This window comes from Phyllobates terribilis, unplaced genomic scaffold (assembly GCF_046119375.1).
Source record: "Phyllobates terribilis strain yellow unplaced genomic scaffold, ASM4611937v1 Scaffold_3__8_contigs__length_932513732, whole genome shotgun sequence".
Classification (NCBI taxonomy): Eukaryota; Metazoa; Chordata; class Amphibia; order Anura; family Dendrobatidae; genus Phyllobates; species Phyllobates terribilis.
This window is the reverse complement of record NW_027362763.1, coordinates 264,362,294-264,386,813: the sequence shown is the minus strand read 5'-3', so window position 1 is coordinate 264,386,813 and position 24,520 is coordinate 264,362,294. Positions and strand designations below refer to the sequence as shown.

Below are 24,520 nucleotides of genomic sequence, written 5' to 3'. Positions count from 1 at the left end.
TATAACGGGCGGTTCAACAATTTCTTTTATTACACGCGAAGCCATCGATCCTCTGAAAAAAATTAAAATAACAAACAACCATATCCCTCATCTGTTCACCGTCAATGACGTAGTCCACGTACTGCCAACGATTGTCCCACGACAATCCGGGTCACTTCTACAGCAGTGACATCAGCCATCAGTGATGTCACTGCTGTAGAAGACAGCACTGTATACTGACGGGTGTAAAATCACCCCTGTCAGTGTACATTGCTGTGCAGGAGGTCACTGGGATTCATCAGCTGAAGATCAGCTGATCAGCCCTGGTGAGCTTACTATCCTGGGAACATTCTTGTGAATGTTCCCAGGGTCAGGTGAGCATCAGCTGATCAGTCACGTGACCGATCAGCTGATTGTGGGCGTCACCGATCAGCTGATGGCCACGTGACCGATCAGCTGATCGCTGACGTCACCGATCAGCTGAGCGGTCTCGTGACCATCAGCTGATTGCTGACGTCACTGATCAGCTGATGGCCACGTGACCATCAGGTGATCGCTGACGTCACCGTTCAGCTGATGGTCATGAGACCGCTCAGCTTATCGGTGACATCAGCGCAGGTCCAGGAAGCACAGTATACTGCAGGGATCAAGCCCGCTCCCTGCAGTATACCGCCGGTCGCCGGTAGGAGAGGATCGTCACCAGGCGCCGCCAGACAGGTAAGTACAGAGATTTATTTTTACTTTTTTTTTCTTTTTTTTTCAGCGGGCTCGCAGGCTGGGCAGAGCAGACTACTGGGCTTCTTCCTGCTTTTGTTCCCAGGATATGCTTTGATTCTTGGGTGCATCAGTTGTCCTTCTTAGCAGCTCATTCAGTGGGCCTGCTATTTTTGCATAGTCTTTGATGAACCGCCGATAGTACTTGGTTAATCCAAGAAAGGCTTTTAACTCCCGCAGGGTTCTGGATGCTGGCCATTGCTGGATCGCAGCTACTTTTTCTTGTGATGGCAGGACTCCATCCTGGGACACCTTTTGGCCCATTTACTCGATCTCCTTCTTGAACAGATGACACTTTTTTGGCTTCACCTTCACAACATTGGGCCCATAATCGCCCGAGTACCTGCCTGAGTCTGTTCAGATGTTATTGAAAGGTAGCAGAGTACACAATGATATCATCCAGATACATCAGAGTCGCTTCAAAGTTCATGTCACCCAGGCACTTCTCCATTAGCCGCTTGAACGTAACCAGTGCATTGGATAGTCCGAACGACATTCTGTTAAATTCAAACAATCCCATGGGGAGTATAAATGCTGTCTTTGCCCTGTCTTTTTCTGCCACCGGTAGCTGCAAGTACTCGCTAGCTAGATCCAGAGTGGAAAAGTATTTAGCCTTCCCTAGGGCCGTCAAAGACTCTTCGATGTGGGGCAGTGAGTACGAGTCTCGCACAGTGCACACATTCAACCGCCTGTAGTCCACGCAAAAACGAATGGTTCCGGCATTCTTCTTGACAAGCACTACTGGGACTGCCCATGGACTCTGACTACTTTGCACCACTCCGGAATCCAACATCTGTTTCAACAAGGTCTTCACCTTCTTGTACAGATTGGGAGGTATCTGTCGATATCTTTCTCAAATCGGAGGAGTGTCCCCCGTCAGTATCTCATGGGTAATGTTGTCTGTGCAGCCAAAGTCATCAGCGTGGCTGACAAAAGCGGCCCCATTCTCCCACAACATTTTTTCAACTGCTTGTATACAATCTGGTTCGAGAGCCTTCACATCCACCTCCATTTGGGCCAAGACGGCTCGCCCATCCCATTCCCGGGTCGGGACCTCTTCCGTTTCGGCCGTGACTGCCAGGGTCCAGACAGCATCATCTACCGCGGTCAGTGTCACTTCTTTCTGACTCAGCACTTCAATGTAGATAAACAGACAATGTGAACTGAGGTCTAAGATGGCAGACATACAAGAAACAGAGGCATGTTCACACTAGCAAAAAAGAAGCAAGACAAAAATATATCTCATACCCTACCATAATTATATATAAATGTAAAGCAAAATTGCATAATAAATATAGGGTACTTAGTGAACTATTTTTGATCAAAAAAAGTATACAAGCCGTCCCACCAGCGGCAAGGTGACCCTAAATTGGGACGGTACCTATACTGCCTATATTAAAAACCTTACTGTATATCAAAGTTGAAGTAATGCATATAAAAGGGTAGACAAATAGGACCGGGTCCCAACTCCAGACCACCTAGGCCCGTGGTAAGCTACATATATACCAATCAGCTCAACAAAGGGCATGCCACACCCTTAAATTGCACAGAATGCAAACAAGTCAAAAAACCAGACAATGTGAACTGAGGTCTAAGATGGCAGACATACAAGAAACAGAGGCATGTTCACACTAGCAAAAAAGAAGCAAGACAAAAATATATCTCATACCCTACCATAATTATATATAAATGTAAAGCAAAATTGCATAATAAATATAGGGTACTTAGTGAACTATTTTTGATCAAAAAAAGTATACAAGCCGTCCCACCAGCGGCAAGGTGACCCTAAATTGGGACGGTACCTATACTGCCTATATTAAAAACCTTACTGTATATCAAAGTTGAAGTAATGCATATAAAAGGGTAGACAAATAGGACCGGGTCCCAACTCCAGACCACCTAGGCCCGTGGTAAGCTACATATATACCAATCAGCTCAACAAAGGGCATGCCACACCCTTAAATTGCACAGAATGCAAACAAGTCAAAAAACCAGACAATGTGAACTGAGGTCTAAGATGGCAGACATACAAGAAACAGAGGCATGTTCACACTAGCAAAAAAGAAGCAAGACAAAAATATATCTCATACCCTACCATAATTATATATAAATGTAAAGCAAAATTGCATAATAAATATAGGGTACTTAGTGAACTATTTTTGATCAAAAAAAGTATACAAGCCGTCCCACCAGCGGCAAGGTGACCCTAAATTGGGACGGTACCTATACTGCCTATATTAAAAACCTTACTGTATATCAAAGTTGAAGTAATGCATATAAAAGGGTAGACAAATAGGACCGGGTCCCAACTCCAGACCACCTAGGCCCGTGGTAAGCTACATATATACCAATCAGCTCAACAAAGGGCATGCCACACCCTTAAATTGCACAGAATGCAAACAAGTCAAAAAACCAGACAATGTGAACTGAGGTCTAAGATGGCAGACATACAAGAAACAGAGGCATGTTCACACTAGCAAAAAAGAAGCAAGACAAAAATATATCTCATACCCTACCATAATTATATATAAATGTAAAGCAAAATTGCATAATAAATATAGGGTACTTAGTGAACTATTTTTGATCAAAAAAAGTATACAAGCCGTCCCACCAGCGGCAAGGTGACCCTAAATTGGGACGGTACCTATACTGCCTATATTAAAAACCTTACTGTATATCAAAGTTGAAGTAATGCATATAAAAGGGTAGACAAATAGGACCGGGTCCCAACTCCAGACCACCTAGGCCCGTGGTAAGCTACATATATACCAATCAGCTCAACAAAGGGCATGCCACACCCTTAAATTGCACAGAATGCAAACAAGTCAAAAAACCAGACAATGTGAACTGAGGTCTAAGATGGCAGACATACAAGAAACAGAGGCATGTTCACACTAGCAAAAAAGAAGCAAGACAAAAATATATCTCATACCCTACCATAATTATATATAAATGTAAAGCAAAATTGCATAATAAATATAGGGTACTTAGTGAACTATTTTTGATCAAAAAAAGTATACAAGCCGTCCCACCAGCGGCAAGGTGACCCTAAATTGGGACGGTACCTATACTGCCTATATTAAAAACCTTACTGTATATCAAAGTTGAAGTAATGCATATAAAAGGGTAGACAAATAGGACCGGGTCCCAACTCCAGACCACCTAGGCCCGTGGTAAGCTACATATATACCAATCAGCTCAACAAAGGGCATGCCACACCCTTAAATTGCACAGAATGCAAACAAGTCAAAAAACCAGACAATGTGAACTGAGGTCTAAGATGGCAGACATACAAGAAACAGAGGCATGTTCACACTAGCAAAAAAGAAGCAAGACAAAAATATATCTCATACCCTACCATAATTATATATAAATGTAAAGCAAAATTGCATAATAAATATAGGGTACTTAGTGAACTATTTTTGATCAAAAAAAGTATACAAGCCGTCCCACCAGCGGCAAGGTGACCCTAAATTGGGACGGTACCTATACTGCCTATATTAAAAACCTTACTGTATATCAAAGTTGAAGTAATGCATATAAAAGGGTAGACAAATAGGACCGGGTCCCAACTCCAGACCACCTAGGCCCGTGGTAAGCTACATATATACCAATCAGCTCAACAAAGGGCATGCCACACCCTTAAATTGCACAGAATGCAAACAAGTCAAAAAACCAGACAATGTGAACTGAGGTCTAAGATGGCAGACATACAAGAAACAGAGGCATGTTCACACTAGCAAAAAAGAAGCAAGACAAAAATATATCTCATACCCTACCATAATTATATATAAATGTAAAGCAAAATTGCATAATAAATATAGGGTACTTAGTGAACTATTTTTGATCAAAAAAAGTATACAAGCCGTCCCACCAGCGGCAAGGTGACCCTAAATTGGGACGGTACCTATACTGCCTATATTAAAAACCTTACTGTATATCAAAGTTGAAGTAATGCATATAAAAGGGTAGACAAATAGGACCGGGTCCCAACTCCAGACCACCTAGGCCCGTGGTAAGCTACATATATACCAATCAGCTCAACAAAGGGCATGCCACACCCTTAAATTGCACAGAATGCAAACAAGTCAAAAAACCAGACAATGTGAACTGAGGTCTAAGATGGCAGACATACAAGAAACAGAGGCATGTTCACACTAGCAAAAAAGAAGCAAGACAAAAATATATCTCATACCCTACCATAATTATATATAAATGTAAAGCAAAATTGCATAATAAATATAGGGTACTTAGTGAACTATTTTTGATCAAAAAAAGTATACAAGCCGTCCCACCAGCGGCAAGGTGACCCTAAATTGGGACGGTACCTATACTGCCTATATTAAAAACCTTACTGTATATCAAAGTTGAAGTAATGCATATAAAAGGGTAGACAAATAGGACCGGGTCCCAACTCCAGACCACCTAGGCCCGTGGTAAGCTACATATATACCAATCAGCTCAACAAAGGGCATGCCACACCCTTAAATTGCACAGAATGAAAACAAGTCAAAAAACCAGACAATGTGAACTGAGGTCTAAGATGGCAGACATACAAGAAACAGAGGCATGTTCACACTAGCAAAAAAGAAGCAAGACAAAAATATATCTCATACCCTACCATAATTATATATAAATGTAAAGCAAAATTGCATAATAAATATAGGGTACTTAGTGAACTATTTTTGATCAAAAAAAGTATACAAGCCGTCCCACCAGCGGCAAGGTGACCCTAAATTGGGACGGTACCTATACTGCCTATATTAAAAACCTTACTGTATATCAAAGTTGAAGTAATGCATATAAAAGGGTAGACAAATAGGACCGGGTCCCAACTCCAGACCACCTAGGCCCGTGGTAAGCTACATATATACCAATCAGCTCAACAAAGGGCATGCCACACCCTTAAATTGCACAGAATGCAAACAAGTCAAAAAACCAGACAATGTGAACTGAGGTCTAAGATGGCAGACATACAAGAAACAGAGGCATGTTCACACTAGCAAAAAAGAAGCAAGACAAAAATATATCTCATACCCTACCATAATTATATATAAATGTAAAGCAAAATTGCATAATAAATATAGGGTACTTAGTGAACTATTTTTGATCAAAAAAAGTATACAAGCCGTCCCACCAGCGGCAAGGTGACCCTAAATTGGGACGGTACCTATACTGCCTATATTAAAAACCTTACTGTATATCAAAGTTGAAGTAATGCATATAAAAGGGTAGACAAATAGGACCGGGTCCCAACTCCAGACCACCTAGGCCCGTGGTAAGCTACATATATACCAATCAGCTCAACAAAGGGCATGCCACACCCTTAAATTGCACAGAATGCAAACAAGTCAAAAAACCAGACAATGTGAACTGAGGTCTAAGATGGCAGACATACAAGAAACAGAGGCATGTTCACACTAGCAAAAAAGAAGCAAGACAAAAATATATCTCATACCCTACCATAATTATATATAAATGTAAAGCAAAATTGCATAATAAATATAGGGTACTTAGTGAACTATTTTTGATCAAAAAAAGTATACAAGCCGTCCCACCAGCGGCAAGGTGACCCTAAATTGGGACGGTACCTATACTGCCTATATTAAAAACCTTACTGTATATCAAAGTTGAAGTAATGCATATAAAAGGGTAGACAAATAGGACCGGGTCCCAACTCCAGACCACCTAGGCCCGTGGTAAGCTACATATATACCAATCAGCTCAACAAAGGGCATGCCACACCCTTAAATTGCACAGAATGCAAACAAGTCAAAAAACCAGACAATGTGAACTGAGGTCTAAGATGGCAGACATACAAGAAACAGAGGCATGTTCACACTAGCAAAAAAGAAGCAAGACAAAAATATATCTCATACCCTACCATAATTATATATAAATGTAAAGCAAAATTGCATAATAAATATAGGGTACTTAGTGAACTATTTTTGATCAAAAAAAGTATACAAGCCGTCCCACCAGCGGCAAGGTGACCCTAAATTGGGACGGTACCTATACTGCCTATATTAAAAACCTTACTGTATATCAAAGTTGAAGTAATGCATATAAAAGGGTAGACAAATAGGACCGGGTCCCAACTCCAGACCACCTAGGCCCGTGGTAAGCTACATATATACCAATCAGCTCAACAAAGGGCATGCCACACCCTTAAATTGCACAGAATGCAAACAAGTCAAAAAACCAGACAATGTGAACTGAGGTCTAAGATGGCAGACATACAAGAAACAGAGGCATGTTCACACTAGCAAAAAAGAAGCAAGACAAAAATATATCTCATACCCTACCATAATTATATATAAATGTAAAGCAAAATTGCATAATAAATATAGGGTACTTAGTGAACTATTTTTGATCAAAAAAAGTATACAAGCCGTCCCACCAGCGGCAAGGTGACCCTAAATTGGGACGGTACCTATACTGCCTATATTAAAAACCTTACTGTATATCAAAGTTGAAGTAATGCATATAAAAGGGTAGACAAATAGGACCGGGTCCCAACTCCAGACCACCTAGGCCCGTGGTAAGCTACATATATACCAATCAGCTCAACAAAGGGCATGCCACACCCTTAAATTGCACAGAATGCAAACAAGTCAAAAAACCAGACAATGTGAACTGAGGTCTAAGATGGCAGACATACAAGAAACAGAGGCATGTTCACACTAGCAAAAAAGAAGCAAGACAAAAATATATCTCATACCCTACCATAATTATATATAAATGTAAAGCAAAATTGCATAATAAATATAGGGTACTTAGTGAACTATTTTTGATCAAAAAAAGTATACAAGCCGTCCCACCAGCGGCAAGGTGACCCTAAATTGGGACGGTACCTATACTGCCTATATTAAAAACCTTACTGGCATGCCCTTTGTTGAGCTGATTGGTATATATGTAGCTTACCACGGGCCTAGGTGGTCTGGAGTTGGGACCCGGTCCTATTTGTCTACCCTTTTATATGCATTACTTCAACTTTGATATACAGTAAGGTTTTTAATATAGGCAGTATAGGTACCGTCCCAATTTAGGGTCACCTTGCCGCTGGTGGGACGGCTTGTATACTTTTTTTGATCAAAAATAGTTCACTAAGTACCCTATATTTATTATGCAATTTTGCTTTACATTTATATATAATTATGGTAGGGTATGAGATATATTTTTGTCTTGCTTCTTTTTTGCTAGTGTGAACATGCCTCTGTTTCTTGTATGTCTGCCATCTTAGACCTCAGTTCACATTGTCTGGTTTTTTGACTTGTTTGCATTCTGTGCAATTTAAGGGTGTGGCATGCCCTTTGTTGAGCTGATTGGTATATATGTAGCTTACCACGGGCCTAGGTGGTCTGGAGTTGGGACCCGGTCCTATTTGTCTACCCTTTTATATGCATTACTTCAACTTTGATATACAGTAAGGTTTTTAATATAGGCAGTATAGGTACCGTCCCAATTTAGGGTCACCTTGCCGCTGGTGGGACGGCTTGTATACTTTTTTTGATCAAAAATAGTTCACTAAGTACCCTATATTTATTATGCAATTTTGCTTTACATTTATATATAATTATGGTAGGGTATGAGATATATTTTTGTCTTGCTTCTTTTTTGCTAGTGTGAACATGCCTCTGTTTCTTGTATGTCTGCCATCTTAGACCTCAGTTCACATTGTCTGGTTTTTTGACTTGTTTGCATTCTGTGCAATTTAAGGGTGTGGCATGCCCTTTGTTGAGCTGATTGGTATATATGTAGCTTACCACGGGCCTAGGTGGTCTGGAGTTGGGACCCGGTCCTATTTGTCTACCCTTTTATATGCATTACTTCAACTTTGATATACAGTAAGGTTTTTAATATAGGCAGTATAGGTACCGTCCCAATTTAGGGTCACCTTGCCGCTGGTGGGACGGCTTGTATACTTTTTTTGATCAAAAATAGTTCACTAAGTACCCTATATTTATTATGCAATTTTGCTTTACATTTATATATAATTATGGTAGGGTATGAGATATATTTTTGTCTTGCTTCTTTTTTGCTAGTGTGAACATGCCTCTGTTTCTTGTATGTCTGCCATCTTAGACCTCAGTTCACATTGTCTGGTTTTTTGACTTGTTTGCATTCTGTGCAATTTAAGGGTGTGGCATGCCCTTTGTTGAGCTGATTGGTATATATGTAGCTTACCACGGGCCTAGGTGGTCTGGATTTGGGACCCGGTCCTATTTGTCTACCCTTTTATATGCATTACTTCAACTTTGATATACAGTAAGGTTTTTAATATAGGCAGTATAGGTACCGTCCCAATTTAGGGTCACCTTGCCGCTGGTGGGACGGCTTGTATACTTTTTTTGATCAAAAATAGTTCACTAAGTACCCTATATTTATTATGCAATTTTGCTTTACATTTATATATAATTATGGTAGGGTATGAGATATATTTTTGTCTTGCTTCTTTTTTGCTAGTGTGAACATGCCTCTGTTTCTTGTATGTCTGCCATCTTAGACCTCAGTTCACATTGTCTGGTTTTTTGACTTGTTTGCATTCTGTGCAATTTAAGGGTGTGGCATGCCCTTTGTTGAGCTGATTGGTATATATGTAGCTTACCACGGGCCTAGGTGGTCTGGAGTTGGGACCCGGTCCTATTTGTCTACCCTTTTATATGCATTACTTCAACTTTGATATACAGTAAGGTTTTTAATATAGGCAGTATAGGTACCGTCCCAATTTAGGGTCACCTTGCCGCTGGTGGGACGGCTTGTATACTTTTTTTGATCAAAAATAGTTCACTAAGTACCCTATATTTATTATGCAATTTTGCTTTACATTTATATATAATTATGGTAGGGTATGAGATATATTTTTGTCTTGCTTCTTTTTTGCTAGTGTGAACATGCCTCTGTTTCTTGTATGTCTGCCATCTTAGACCTCAGTTCACATTGTCTGGTTTTTTGACTTGTTTGCATTCTGTGCAATTTAAGGGTGTGGCATGCCCTTTGTTGAGCTGATTGGTATATATGTAGCTTACCACGGGCCTAGGTGGTCTGGAGTTGGGACCCGGTCCTATTTGTCTACCCTTTTATATGCATTACTTCAACTTTGATATACAGTAAGGTTTTTAATATAGGCAGTATAGGTACCGTCCCAATTTAGGGTCACCTTGCCGCTGGTGGGACGGCTTGTATACTTTTTTTGATCAAAAATAGTTCACTAAGTACCCTATATTTATTATGCAATTTTGCTTTACATTTATATATAATTATGGTAGGGTATGAGATATATTTTTGTCTTGCTTCTTTCTTGCTAGTGTGAACATGCCTCTGTTTCTTGTATGTCTGCCATCTTAGACCTCAGTTCACATTGTCTGGTTTTTTGACTTGTTTGCATTCTGTGCAATTTAAGGGTGTGGCATGCCCTTTGTTGAGCTGATTGGTATATATGTAGCTTACCACGGGCCTAGGTGGTCTGGAGTTGGGACCCGGTCCTATTTGTCTACCCTTTTATATGCATTACTTCAACTTTGATATACAGTAAGGTTTTTAATATAGGCAGTATAGGTACCGTCCCAATTTAGGGTCACCTTGCCGCTGGTGGGACGGCTTGTATACTTTTTTTGATCAAAAATAGTTCACTAAGTACCCTATATTTATTATGCAATTTTGCTTTACATTTATATATAATTATGGTAGGGTATGAGATATATTTTTGTCTTGCTTCTTTTTTGCTAGTGTGAACATGCCTCTGTTTCTTGTATGTCTGCCATCTTAGACCTCAGTTCACATTGTCTGGTTTTTTGACTTGTTTGCATTCTGTGCAATTTAAGGGTGTGGCATGCCCTTTGTTGAGCTGATTGGTATATATGTAGCTTACCACGGGCCTAGGTGGTCTGGAGTTGGGACCCGGTCCTATTTGTCTACCCTTTTATATGCATTACTTCAACTTTGATATACAGTAAGGTTTTTAATATAGGCAGTATAGGTACCGTCCCAATTTAGGGTCACCTTGCCGCTGGTGGGACGGCTTGTATACTTTTTTTGATCAAAAATAGTTCACTAAGTACCCTATATTTATTATGCAATTTTGCTTTACATTTATATATAATTATGGTAGGGTATGAGATATATTTTTGTCTTGCTTCTTTTTTGCTAGTGTGAACATGCCTCTGTTTCTTGTATGTCTGCCATCTTAGACCTCAGTTCACATTGTCTGGTTTTTTGACTTGTTTGCATTCTGTGCAATTTAAGGGTGTGGCATGCCCTTTGTTGAGCTGATTGGTATATATGTAGCTTACCACGGGCCTAGGTGGTCTGGAGTTGGGACCCGGTCCTATTTGTCTACCCTTTTATATGCATTACTTCAACTTTGATATACAGTAAGGTTTTTAATATAGGCAGTATAGGTACCGTCCCAATTTAGGGTCACCTTGCCGCTGGTGGGACGGCTTGTATACTTTTTTTGATCAAAAATAGTTCACTAAGTACCCTATATTTATTATGCAATTTTGCTTTACATTTATATATAATTATGGTAGGGTATGAGATATATTTTTGTCTTGCTTCTTTTTTGCTAGTGTGAACATGCCTCTGTTTCTTGTATGTCTGCCATCTTAGACCTCAGTTCACATTGTCTGGTTTTTTGACTTGTTTGCATTCTGTGCAATTTAAGGGTGTGGCATGCCCTTTGTTGAGCTGATTGGTATATATGTAGCTTACCACGGGCCTAGGTGGTCTGGAGTTGGGACCCGGTCCTATTTGTCTACCCTTTTATATGCATTACTTCAACTTTGATATACAGTAAGGTTTTTAATATAGGCAGTATAGGTACCGTCCCAATTTAGGGTCACCTTGCCGCTGGTGGGACGGCTTGTATACTTTTTTTGATCAAAAATAGTTCACTAAGTACCCTATATTTATTATGCAATTTTGCTTTACATTTATATATAATTATGGTAGGGTATGAGATATATTTTTGTCTTGCTTCTTTTTTGCTAGTGTGAACATGCCTCTGTTTCTTGTATGTCTGCCATCTTAGACCTCAGTTCACATTGTCTGGTTTTTTGACTTGTTTGCATTCTGTGCAATTTAAGGGTGTGGCATGCCCTTTGTTGAGCTGATTGGTATATATGTAGCTTACCACGGGCCTAGGTGGTCTGGAGTTGGGACCCGGTCCTATTTGTCTACCCTTTTATATGCATTACTTCAACTTTGATATACAGTAAGGTTTTTAATATAGGCAGTATAGGTACCGTCCCAATTTAGGGTCACCTTGCCGCTGGTGGGACGGCTTGTATACTTTTTTTGATCAAAAATAGTTCACTAAGTACCCTATATTTATTATGCAATTTTGCTTTACATTTATATATAATTATGGTAGGGTATGAGATATATTTTTGTCTTGCTTCTTTTTTGCTAGTGTGAACATGCCTCTGTTTCTTGTATGTCTGCCATCTTAGACCTCAGTTCACATTGTCTGGTTTTTTGACTTGTTTGCATTCTGTGCAATTTAAGGGTGTGGCATGCCCTTTGTTGAGCTGATTGGTATATATGTAGCTTACCACGGGCCTAGGTGGTCTGGAGTTGGGACCCGGTCCTATTTGTCTACCCTTTTATATGCATTACTTCAACTTTGATATACAGTAAGGTTTTTAATATAGGCAGTATAGGTACCGTCCCAATTTAGGGTCACCTTGCCGCTGGTGGGACGGCTTGTATACTTTTTTTGATCAAAAATAGTTCACTAAGTACCCTATATTTATTATGCAATTTTGCTTTACATTTATATATAATTATGGTAGGGTATGAGATATATTTTTGTCTTGCTTCTTTTTTGCTAGTGTGAACATGCCTCTGTTTCTTGTATGTCTGCCATCTTAGACCTCAGTTCACATTGTCTGGTTTTTTGACTTGTTTGCATTCTGTGCAATTTAAGGGTGTGGCATGCCCTTTGTTGAGCTGATTGGTATATATGTAGCTTACCACGGGCCTAGGTGGTCTGGAGTTGGGACCCGGTCCTATTTGTCTACCCTTTTATATGCATTACTTCAACTTTGATATACAGTAAGGTTTTTAATATAGGCAGTATAGGTACCGTCCCAATTTAGGGTCACCTTGCCGCTGGTGGGACGGCTTGTATACTTTTTTTGATCAAAAATAGTTCACTAAGTACCCTATATTTATTATGCAATTTTGCTTTACATTTATATATAATTATGGTAGGGTATGAGATATATTTTTGTCTTGCTTCTTTTTTGCTAATGTAGATAAACAGACTACTCTCTCTTCACGGCTCTGATGGGTACTCGTCCATTATGGACCACTACTAATGTACGGGTTACCAGGGCATTCTGGCCTACTTCTCCTAGACTCACTGGTTCGATGACCACCTCCATGTCTTCAAGTTTGTGGAAGGTTCCCACAGGCAGTGGCAGAATGGTCTCCCGACAAGGAGGGAGGGAGAGAGATATCCTTCCCGACACCCAAACAACTCCCATAGACTGGTGTACAGGGACGCTCTTCTGTGTCTGAGAGACACAGATCAGCCATTGGAATGCTTTCTGGGTAGGTTTGTGCAGAGTAGCTTGTTTACAGTAGCCAGGCCCCTGTTTAGTAAACATGATCTGGTCCAACTCTCGGAGGATATTCATGCCGATTATCACCGGTACATCTTCTTTGACTGGCTCGGGAACCAGCAAAATGCCTTTTCTTCCCACATCTTGTCCACATATCTGCACATTCATCCACAAGACCCCTGTCACAGGGGTCGGTTGCTGATTAGCCACTGTTACCCGGATCAACGTCTCCCTCTCTGGCTTAGCCATCGTTTGAAAATAATGGTTGAAGTACGATTCGGGCATGGTCGTTGCCTGTGACCCAGTATCCACTAAGCAGTCTACTGGGATGCCTTCAAGCTCAGCTCGCAGGATGGGACATCCTGCAACCAGATATTCAGAATTTTGCTGGGTGGCTTGTCCCTCTACCTCCCCCGCAGTACATCCCACTACTGTGGGGGCCCGAAGTTTAATGGCAGTTCTGGGTGTTTTTGCAAATCATTCCGCCACCCTCTAGCGAAGTGTCCTCTACGTCCACACTGCCAACACTGTGAGTCCCGACAATCATTTCTTCGTCTGTATGTAGAATGCGCCCTTGGAACCTGACCAGCTGGCCTCGGTGGAGGACGATGGGGTTCCAGATAGATCGGTCCAGACCGAGGCCCGCCGGTGGATGATATTGAGAAACTTGGTAGAATGGTTCACACCCAGGCTTAGTAGGTGGAGGGTTAGGGTTAAGTTCGGGAATATGAGGAATGGCCCGATAAGAGTTTGTAGGGCCGGGTAAGTGGCTTCTGAAGCGGGGCCGGTCCCTATCCATTTTTCCATTTGAGTCAACTGAGTTTGTATCACTCCAGAAGCATTGCTTTCTTCTTTGCTTTGGGCCACCGCCTCTGCCAATATTTGTCAAAAGCTTAAGGCAGGATCCACTCTAACTCGCTCACACAGGACCTGTTTCAGGGGAGTACTGTAGAGTACTGTAGAGTCCCAGGATAAATTGTTCTCGTAGTATCTGGTCCACAGATCCCATGCCGCTTACTCCATCTGTCTCTTTCTTTTGCACTTCTGCAAGTACCGTGGCATATTGGGATACCCCTTCCCCTTCCTGCTGCAGCTAATAGAAGAACTTTGCCCGGAGGTGCCCTGCACTTGCTGTCTCACCGTATATCTCCTCCAGAAATTTCACCATCTCTTTAAAGGTGGTTACGCGTGGCTTCGGGTTGCAGGAAGATGTTTATGCGGGCCTCACCCTCCAGGGCAGCCAGAGCGATCTCCACTTGTAGTTCTGGGCTGACATTATAAATAATTCACAACGCTCTTCAATCTGGTTACCCAGTCAACATGTTCATAGGGAGGGCCCTTACAGGGGTTCTACCATAGCCTGAGGTACTCACATTAGCCACATTGCTGTCGGCCGCCTCCATCTCTGTGACCGTACCCTGCTCGCAGCGCCACTTGTAGCGGTGTCTGAAGGAGACAGAAACAAAACACGCCCGTCACACAAGCCGTGCTCCAGCTATGGCAATGCAAATTACAATACAAATAGTAAAAACATCAGCGCCCTAACTAGAGAGACCTGCACTAAACCCTAACACAGTTTGACACCGGTGTCATACTCACAGTTTTGTAGTCTTAGAAGAAGGTCTTATAACTGCTACTTGGTCCTGATGCGATGAAGCAGAGTTTGTTGTGTTGAGCTCTTCCTTCGGTTAATAGATCTATCCTCTTCCAGGTCCGGGCAAGTTTCATTCCCCCTTCAATGTTGAAGGATTACTGGTACCACAGAATAGTTTTCCTCTATCAGATTACAGGCACTAGGGGAGAATTACCCTGGATATGCAATGCACCTTTCTCCTTCTAACACTTTCCTGGAAATCAATCCTGTGGTAAACGGGCACTATCTTTTCTCTTATTAGAACAGACTTATTGTCTTGCCACCATGGCAAAAGTCTCTCACAGCATCCACCGGTCCCCCTCGTCAGTTGCTCAACCAACACCAACTGCCTCACGTCCCAACCAACACACAGCAGACTGCAGGGGGAGAAAGGACTAGTCCACATACACACAAATCAGAGGGGAGTTTTGTCTCTTAAAGTAACAGTGTTACATTCAGTTGGTAGGCTCACTAGAGGCAAACCCCCTACAGTTGGACACTGCGTGAGCAGACTACTACTCTCATCATGGTCCCCTGCTGGTGCTGATCGCAGCACCAGCAGGGGACAATGACGAGGGCAGTGTTCAGCACCCGGAACTTGTGAACAGCGCTAACTGTACCGCTAATTCCAAAACGCCGGTACATGTGCTCCTGATGCGGCACATGGACGGCACACTGTTGTAGACGGATATCTCCGGTACTGTTTTATTCCGGTACCGGAAATATCCGGATGTGTGAAAGAGCCCTAAGGCTGTGTTTGTCCCCACTTCCATGTTGGTTACATCTATGGGCCCTTGTAGTGTTCTAGATCCTATTATGACATACATGTTTGCGCCCCCTCCCCAATGTAATATTGTCCCCCTTCCTGGCTGTTTCCTGCAATAATCTCATCATCCTGTAATAATCACTCATCTTAGACCCCTTCCTGTTATAATGTTTCCCATCTTGAGCACCGTCCAGCAATAACGGTCCTCCATCCTGTGCCCCTTCCTGTTCTAATAATCCCTGTCCTGGGCCTCTTCCTGTTATAATGTCATCCATCATGGGCCACTTCCTGATATAATGTCCCCCTTTATGGTATAATGTCCCCCATCATAGTACCCTTCTTGGTATAATGTCCCCCCTCCTGAGCCCCTTATTGTAACAATGCCCCCATCCTGGTATAATGCCTCCCATCATGGGCCCCTTCCTGGTATAATTCTATAATATGTAATAATGTCCACCCATCATGTAACAATGTCCCCCATTCTGGTATATTGTCCCCCATCCTGTGCCCCTTTCTGGTATAATGTCCTCCATCCTGGGTCCCTTCCTAGTGTAATGCTCCCAATCCTGAGCCCCTTCCTTGTATAATGATCCCTATCAATGGCGTACGGTCCATAGAGGCAGACCACGCAGCCACTATGGGGGCCCGTGAGCCATCAGGGCCCGGGAGTCGGGAGATGAAAACCGCTCTGTAAAACTTGTGCATCCTGGGCAGCAGAGGATGACTCACCAGCTGCAGTGCAGTGAAGGAGAGGAGGCTCCGCCCACCAGCTGAGCACAGAGCCAGCTTACAGTATGGCCATTGCTCTCCCTGCCCCCTCCCCTGCTCTGCTCTCCCCCTCCTGCCCTGCAATTACACCAAGAGAGCTCTGCAGTCGGGCCCAAGGAGGAGGGGAGGCTACATTATAGAGAAGATGGAAGAACCTGCATCATGTGCAGCCATCTACAGAAAGGGTAAGTCCATGTGCAATGTGTGGTTATAAATCTAGAATGTCTAATATGTTTGTATAGAAGTGTGTAATATGTCATGTCTATGTATTTGTGTACATATGTGTATGTGATGCCCATGTATTTATCTGTGGGTACATCCATATGTTCACATATGCAGGGCCGGCGTCAGCACCCAGGCAGGTACCGGGACCCTGGACCATCAGAGGGGCTCACTTGCCGTCGGGAACCGGGCCGCTTCCACAGCATTTGTGTAGGACCTCTGGTGCTGCTTGATTGCCGGCATTTCACCTGACATGGCCGTGCGCTGTGTGGCTGTGTGCATCGCCCCTGCCGCGTCATTACTACCAGACACAGTGGCACATCGCACTGGGCACGGCCATGTCAGGTGAAGTGTCGGCAATCAAGCAGCGCCAGTGGTCCTACACAAATGCTGTGGAAGCGGCCCGGGCCCCGACGGCGAGTGGGCCCCCCTGATGGAGCAGGACCATGTCTGTGACACGCCAGCAGCACTGCACTGACACATGCCTGAGGAGCTGGATGGGACACAGGCCGGGGCCGGTGAGTGAGGCTTGTCGCCAGCTTCCCCAAACCCCATAATAAAAATAATTCTGTGTGTATGTGTATGACTGAGTGTATATATTTATGTCTGTTTTATGTGTTTTTAAGAATGTGTTCAAATATGTATGTATGTCTGTATGCATGTGTCTGCTTATTGTATGTGTGCATATCTGTGTACCATGTGCATGTGTGTGTATGTTTGCTTACCGTGTGTGTGCATGTCTGCGTACTGTGTGTGTGCAGGTGTGCATGTCTGTGTACTGTGTGTGTGCAGGTGTGCATATCTGCGTACTGTGTGTGTGCAGGTGTGCATGTCTGCATATGTGAAGGATGAGGAGGCAGGCTGGGTCCTGTGTTGTAAACCTATATTTCTCTGCGTCATGTGACACTCCCTCTCTCATCATTCCTCCTCTGCGTCTGACGCAGCGGCATGATGACGCGCCACACTCTGTCAGACAGTGGAGCTGGCAGCTGCTGAGGTGATGACAGAGACGCGCTGCAGAGACTGAAGCAGCAGGGAACGAGGAGCAGTAAGTATGTATGTATTTTCAAATCAGTGAGTACTGATAATACTGGAGGACTGGGGCTGCATTTTACCATATGGTGGGGGCTGCATTTTACCCTATGGTGGGGGCTGCATTTTTACCCTATGGTGGGGGCTGCATTTTTATCCTATGGTGGGGGCCGCATTTTTACCCTATGGGGGGCTACATTATACTGCATACAGGACCATGGGGAGTGCAATATACTGTGTGGAGGACCATGGCGAGTGCATTATACTATGTAGAGTGTGAAGGTTTGTGCGGGGCCATTATACTGTATATAGGCCCATTATACTGCATGGAGAGCTGTGTGGGGGTCACAGTTGAAGGATCATACTGTGTTGGGGTCACCATACTTTGCCAGGGCAGTTGAGGTGAGGTACAGTAGGGTCATTATACTGCGCATGTGGAGGAATTCACCATGGGGGTATCATACTGTGTTTGGGGGACACTTTTGTTGGCATCACACTTAATGGGGCAAAGAAAAAGGAATCTAGGACTTCAGCAGGAAGAAAATTATTATGTAAAGGCTGGAAAGTTGTGAGGTTTACATTTTTTTTGGGGGGGGGTAGGCCCAGGAGGGGGGGGGGGCCCAATTAGAACTTCTGCTATGGGGCCCCATGATTCCTATGTACGCCCCTGCTCCCTATCCTAGGCCCCTTCTTAGACTGACATGAGCGGGAAAAATGGCTTTAAATTGTCATGCAAATTAATATGAAAATTCAACATTAGTAAAGAAGATTAGAAGTTATTTTAGCTTATAAATACTAAGAAAAATGTGCAAACACATTCCTAAATGTGCCTCATATTGCATATCACTCTGATATGTACCGTACTTCACCTTAGATATCCTTTCAATATTTATATGTGTTTTTTTACAGGTCAAAACATTTGGCACTGAATTCAACAAGCAAAAAATGCTTGAATTTGGAGAGTAGACAAGACACTGAATATAATGAAGTTCTTGGTCTAATGTCTTTTTCGCATATGTTTCTGAATCAAGATGATGAAAGATTACCATCTGGCTTAGACATTCTCAACTCCCAGGTGGAAAGAAATTCAACTTTAGACCCAGTGAGGAAATGTATAGAGGCAAAAGGTGTAACAGAGCCAAATCAAGAAAGCCAAAGTACTTTAGAAAAAATTAAAAAAAAACAGAATGAACATGATAAACTTTTTTTGCATCTCAAAGAGAACATAAGTAAAATAAAACCCTATGTTGCTGAAATGGGGAAGAAAATTCCTGTGCCTGATCAGTGTGTCATTGAAGGTAAGAACCCACAGCAAGTACATTACAAGTACTTTATGCAGCTTTTACCAGTATGATGGCTCACACATTCCAATGCATCCTAATAAATCCTCCTGATGCATAATGGGATCTGTTAAGTTTTTGTTGGGGTTTGTTTCTTTTTGGTGTACTTTTTTTTTTGTAAAAATCATTGATATGCTGTAATAAGTCAACTGTGGAGCAGTAGGTCACATAAGTTCACAGAATAGAACTATGAAGCACTGAAGTGCATAATATTGAGAAATTATCTATATTCAGTTGTCGAGCTCATTCATTTCTATAATGCCTCTGTAAGAAATAAACACAGCAAAATAATCAGCAGTATTTACCTTCTCAGATCTTCAGACCAAAATGCACTACCAGGGTGCAGCAGACCCATATAAAGATGAGAGCTACACAGGTGCAAAATACTGATGAGACAACCACTCACAACCTACCATTTCATGGAGGGGGTCTTGGCCGGCTCCAGGTTTTTGTGGGCCCCGGGCGAAAGAGTCTCAGTGGACCCCTTTAGCGCATACCATGATTCATGATGCACAGATATGGCAGAGAAATATAGGTATACAACACAGTGCCCAGCCTGCCCCCTCATCCTTCACATATGCAGACATGCACGCACACACACAGTACGCAGACATGCACGCACACACACAGTACGCAGACATGCACGCACACACACAGTACGCAGACACGCATGCACACACACACAGTACGCAGACACGCATGCACACACACACAGTACGCAGACACGTATGCACACACACACAGTACGCAGACACGTATGCACACACACAGTACGTAGACACGCATGCACACACACAGTATGCAGACGCGCATGCACATACACACAGTACGCAGACACGTATGCACACACACACAGTACGCAGACATGCATGCACACACACACAGTACGCAGACACGCATGCACACACACAGTACGTAGACACGCATGCACACACACAGTACGCAGACACGCATGCACATACACACAGTACGCAGACACGCACACACACACAGTACACAGACACGCATGCACACACAGTACGCTGACATGCACCCACAGTACGCAGACATGCACACACAGTACGCAGACACACACAGTACGCATGCACACACAGTATGCATGCACACACCCACGCACACACCCACACAATACGCAGACACGCACACACACAATACGCACAGACACACACACATACATATTTGAACACATTCTTAAAAACACATATAAAACAGACAAATATATATACACAGTCATACACACTGGCATACACAGACATTCACATCATACATGCACACACACATAAGAAATATTTTTTATTTGGGGATTGGGGAAGCTCACTCACCTGCCCCCTGGCCCGTGTCCCGTCCAGCTCCTCAGTCATGTGGCAGTGCAGGGCCTCAGGCATGTCACATGGCCCTGGACCATCACCACTCGTCGTCAGTGCGCGGCCATGTCTTGAAAGTGACAGCACTGGGCCTGATTGGTGGAGCAGCAACATACTGACCGCACACTGCTGCTGCTGCATGAAGCAGAGCAGGGCTTGAACAGCACCAGCGGCCCTGCACAGATGCCGGGAAAGCGGCCCGGGCCCCGATAACAAGTGGACCCCCCTGATGGTCCAGGGCCCCCTGGAGGGGGTGACTGTTTAGCATTTGAATTTCACACAAAAAGGCTTGTAAAGGGCGCTATTTACACTTGGGTAGTGCACAGTATCCGGCTTACAGCCTATTAGTTACACCCATGCTATTAAATTAGGCGGGCTGCCCTGTACTATCCAAGTGCACCCCATGGGAACAGACACTCCAGTTTACAATGCTAGCACTAATGGGCCCAGCTGCACCCCAGAATAAAAAAGTGCCTTCTCCGGGATCCAGTTCCAGTCTGCTCTTCTTCTCAGTGATGTCACCTCTCTTCAGACTATCCAGCTCACTCTATGATCTATTTGTGATCTGGAAGTCTCTTTTACAATGTAAGACTTTGGAGCCTCATTGTAACACTCCATAGGTGTACACTGTAAAACCACTTCTGGGTCACGCAGAATGCAGTGTGACCCGGAGAGTCTGCTAGTGACGTCACTGAGAAGAAGAGCAGAGTGGCGCTGGATATCAGTGAAGACTGCAGTAGGTGAGTATATTAATACATACACACTACAGTATAGCCACATATACATAGATTATTAAATAAAATCTTCACGGGATAGTTTTTTTAAGACACCTCATGAATAGCATATCCACGATTGTGCTAGTGGATTATGATACCAGGCACATCACCACTGGTATACATTCTTTACCATCTGGTAGTCTTTGGCCAAGTTTATGAGGAAGGAATCAGGGATGGATATACCATTAGTGCAATCTGTGCAGCCTCATAGGGGCCCAAGAGGTAAGGAGGCCCATTTCTACCTTCAAAGCAGGTGAAATTTTGCATTATAGTGACTTATTGAACTGTAAAGGGCCCGTATACTAGTCTTACTAGTCTTGCACAGGAGCCCTTCTCTGTCTGTGTACGCTAGTGAAAGGAATAATAGTCTGGATTCATGATTTGGGCTTGACCTTTTATCTCTATTAAGGGAAGGTCTTAAAGGGGTTGGTGTCCTCTAATCGGGTGCAGGGGCGTGCTGAGCTGTCAGTGTGTTAATTGACAGTTCAGTCATCCAATAGAATGCAGGGGCATGCTGAGATGTCAGTGTGTTGATTGACAGCTCAGTGGTCCAATCAGAGACTGGGAGGTGCTGGGTTTCTTGCAGGTGCTCCCTGTTTCTAATTATTTCTGTGCTATTTAGCTGAACTCTCAGCCCATATCTCTGCCAATTGTAGCATTCGCTCTGTGGTGCTATTTGCTTGCTATTCTGTGCTCTGTTATTTGATTTATTGCTACCTGACTTTGGACCCGGCTCTAACTACTCGCTTGCTCAACCCCTCTGCTCTGATCCACTTTTCTCCTGCTATTCTAACTTTGGACCGGGACCTGACTTTGCCTTTGTCTTTGCCCTTTTGCTTACGACGTGCTCTCTTGATGTCTGACCACGGAGCATTTGACTATCCTGCCTCACGGCTTGCCCTTGAATGGTGACTAGCGTTACAATTATGAAATCTTTGTTTGCGACAAGAATATTAGTGAAAATTAATCTACATGGTAATGAATTCCCTCATATTAAAGCTTCTTAGATATATTACAAGAATTTCTTCCAAAATATAAATCCTGAGAAAACACTATTAATTAAATCCGTATTCGCATTCGCATGTTATTACATTTCTTTAATTAGTTAGGCTGCATGAAAATAATTAAGTTTGCAATGAACTTGCTTTTTCTGTTCTTTCATTCTCTTTTTGTGAGCGTTTTTATCTTACATAGTGTACAGCTTGATTCCATTGAGCTCGGCTACTTGTGCCTTCCCAGACCCTGTGCCCAGTTGCTATATTCTAGGAGAGGAGTTAACTCCTAACATCCCAGACACCTCTCTCCAGCCCCTTGATTTCTATGCAGCAGTTATCTCCCTTCCTCCAACTCTCAGCTCCTGATGAGCTGCTGTTTTAAATACTGCAAAATTACCAGCCCCCAGCATGGGCAGCTTCCAAAGCAGTTCTATTCCACTGCTTCCAATCACAGCACTCACTATCCAGAGCTGTGTACTTGTTTTACTACCCTGTTATCTCTACATGTAATTATAGTAATAGCTACACTCCAGAACAAACCATTGATAGCTTAATATGTTATATCAGAACTTGTGCTGAGCTTTATTGTTCTACTAATACTACAGTTCTACCACTCACCAGAATTGTATCTCGTGGCGTAGATCCTGCCCCATCTGACTGTATTAAGTGGAAGAGCCTGGAAAGCAGTGTTCAGCTAAACACACAAATTGAGAATACCCCTTTAATGATTTTATAATGATTGGCTGTCTTAAGTAAACTAAAATCCTGCATACTCACAGCACAAAACTAAAGCCAAAGCTTGTAAGCTTTGCTTAATATAAGTGGTGATACTATCAGCCGACACATTATACTACAATTAGAAATCAAAGAAAGACATATATATCACAATAATGGGAAAGTGAAAAGGCCAATGAGTGATTCAATATTTTTTCTGAAACTGTGCAAATCTAACCATCTTGGACAATTGCTGTTAAATATTTTAGTCTTTTCATTTTTAGCAACCATCTCAAAGAAGTTGGATTTCTAAAAAAAATTCAACATACTTCTTGTTTATTTTTTTATTTTTTTGTCTGGCAAAGTTTCAACGCTTTTATCTGGTGCAATTTCTTGGAAATTCCTTCAACAAACATCTCGTAGTGTAGTTTGACTGATGTACATGACTCATTCGAAATATATTTAAGAACCAGGAGGTACATGGATTACAGTGGGGAAACAGCTCAGCCTCGTGTAGCTGACAATAGATGAATTATTATTTTTAGCTGAATATGATGAATTTTGGACAAATTTAGCTGTTTATGCATTTTTCACCTAAAACATTAAAGCCATATGTTATTTGATTAATTGCTGAACTAATTCATCTTTCGGTAATGCTTTGCATTCTATGATTATTATTATATACTATACAGCATAGAACATTTTAGTGGCTATCACAAGAATGAATAGATGCAATCCACATTGATGTATTAATAAAGAGAGCAGAACAAGAATAAAGGACCGTATCAGTAATGTAAAATCATGGTCATGATTATAAACTACCGTATGTCAAGAGGGGGTTTCCATCTTGTAATAATTACAGTTTATGCCCAAAATTATTTTTCTTTTTTGCATACTTACATTACCATTTTTCTACCCCAAACTGCTTGATCCTCCACTGGTGTCTGTTAATAATAATCCTACAGGATAACATGTTGTCCATAGTGATGACACATGAGCTGATGGTAGCAGTTAGCATTTCCATCATTGAAAATCATCAGCAAATAGTGATGGAAGACTGAGAAGACCAGCATTATGGGAATATATATATAAATGTCTATTTTATTCTAATATTTCAAGCCCATTCTTAATGTTGGGTTGAAAACCATGCTAATCTGGAAATTCCGAATGATTCCAGTCTACCTATTAATAGAGATGAGCGTTGTTCTACTCGAACTGTTCGCCAATCTCAAATTCGAGCTGTTTTGGGCGGTGTTCGAGCCGGTCGGCGAACACGAACAATTTGAGAAAAATTCGGCTGTTCGAGGTTATGTTCGATAACTGTTCGTGCACCAAAATCATAACTGGATTTTTTCTCAGTAATGATGAAAATTAATGTTAATACGCAGTTTGGGTGTACAGCGGGGCGGGGGGAGGGGCAGGGGATGGATCTCTGCAGGAACAATGAAGATCTCCATTTTTTTTTCTCTTTCCCGCATTTGCAGTGGGGAGGTGCAATCTGTCAGCCTATCAGCAGCGCACACACGGAGCGAAGTGCTTTTTTTCACACAAGCAAGGGCATGTGTGATTGGCAGTGTATGTCACATGT

At 42.6% G+C, this 24,520-nt stretch overlaps 1 protein-coding gene across 3 annotated transcripts in view; it reads left to right on the top strand.

Annotated features, from left to right (window-relative positions):
* The window catches only part of VEPH1 (ventricular zone expressed PH domain containing 1), a 688,962-nt gene that overhangs the window by 367,995 nt on the left and 296,447 nt on the right, over window positions 1-24,520 (top strand). For all 3 annotated transcript variants that reach the window (XM_073674780.1, XM_073674781.1, XM_073674782.1), the window contains exon 9: window positions 18,653-19,041. In XM_073674780.1, coding sequence (XP_073530881.1) covers window positions 18,653-19,041 — 389 coding nt within the window. The remainder of the gene's footprint in view (window positions 1-18,652; window positions 19,042-24,520) is intronic.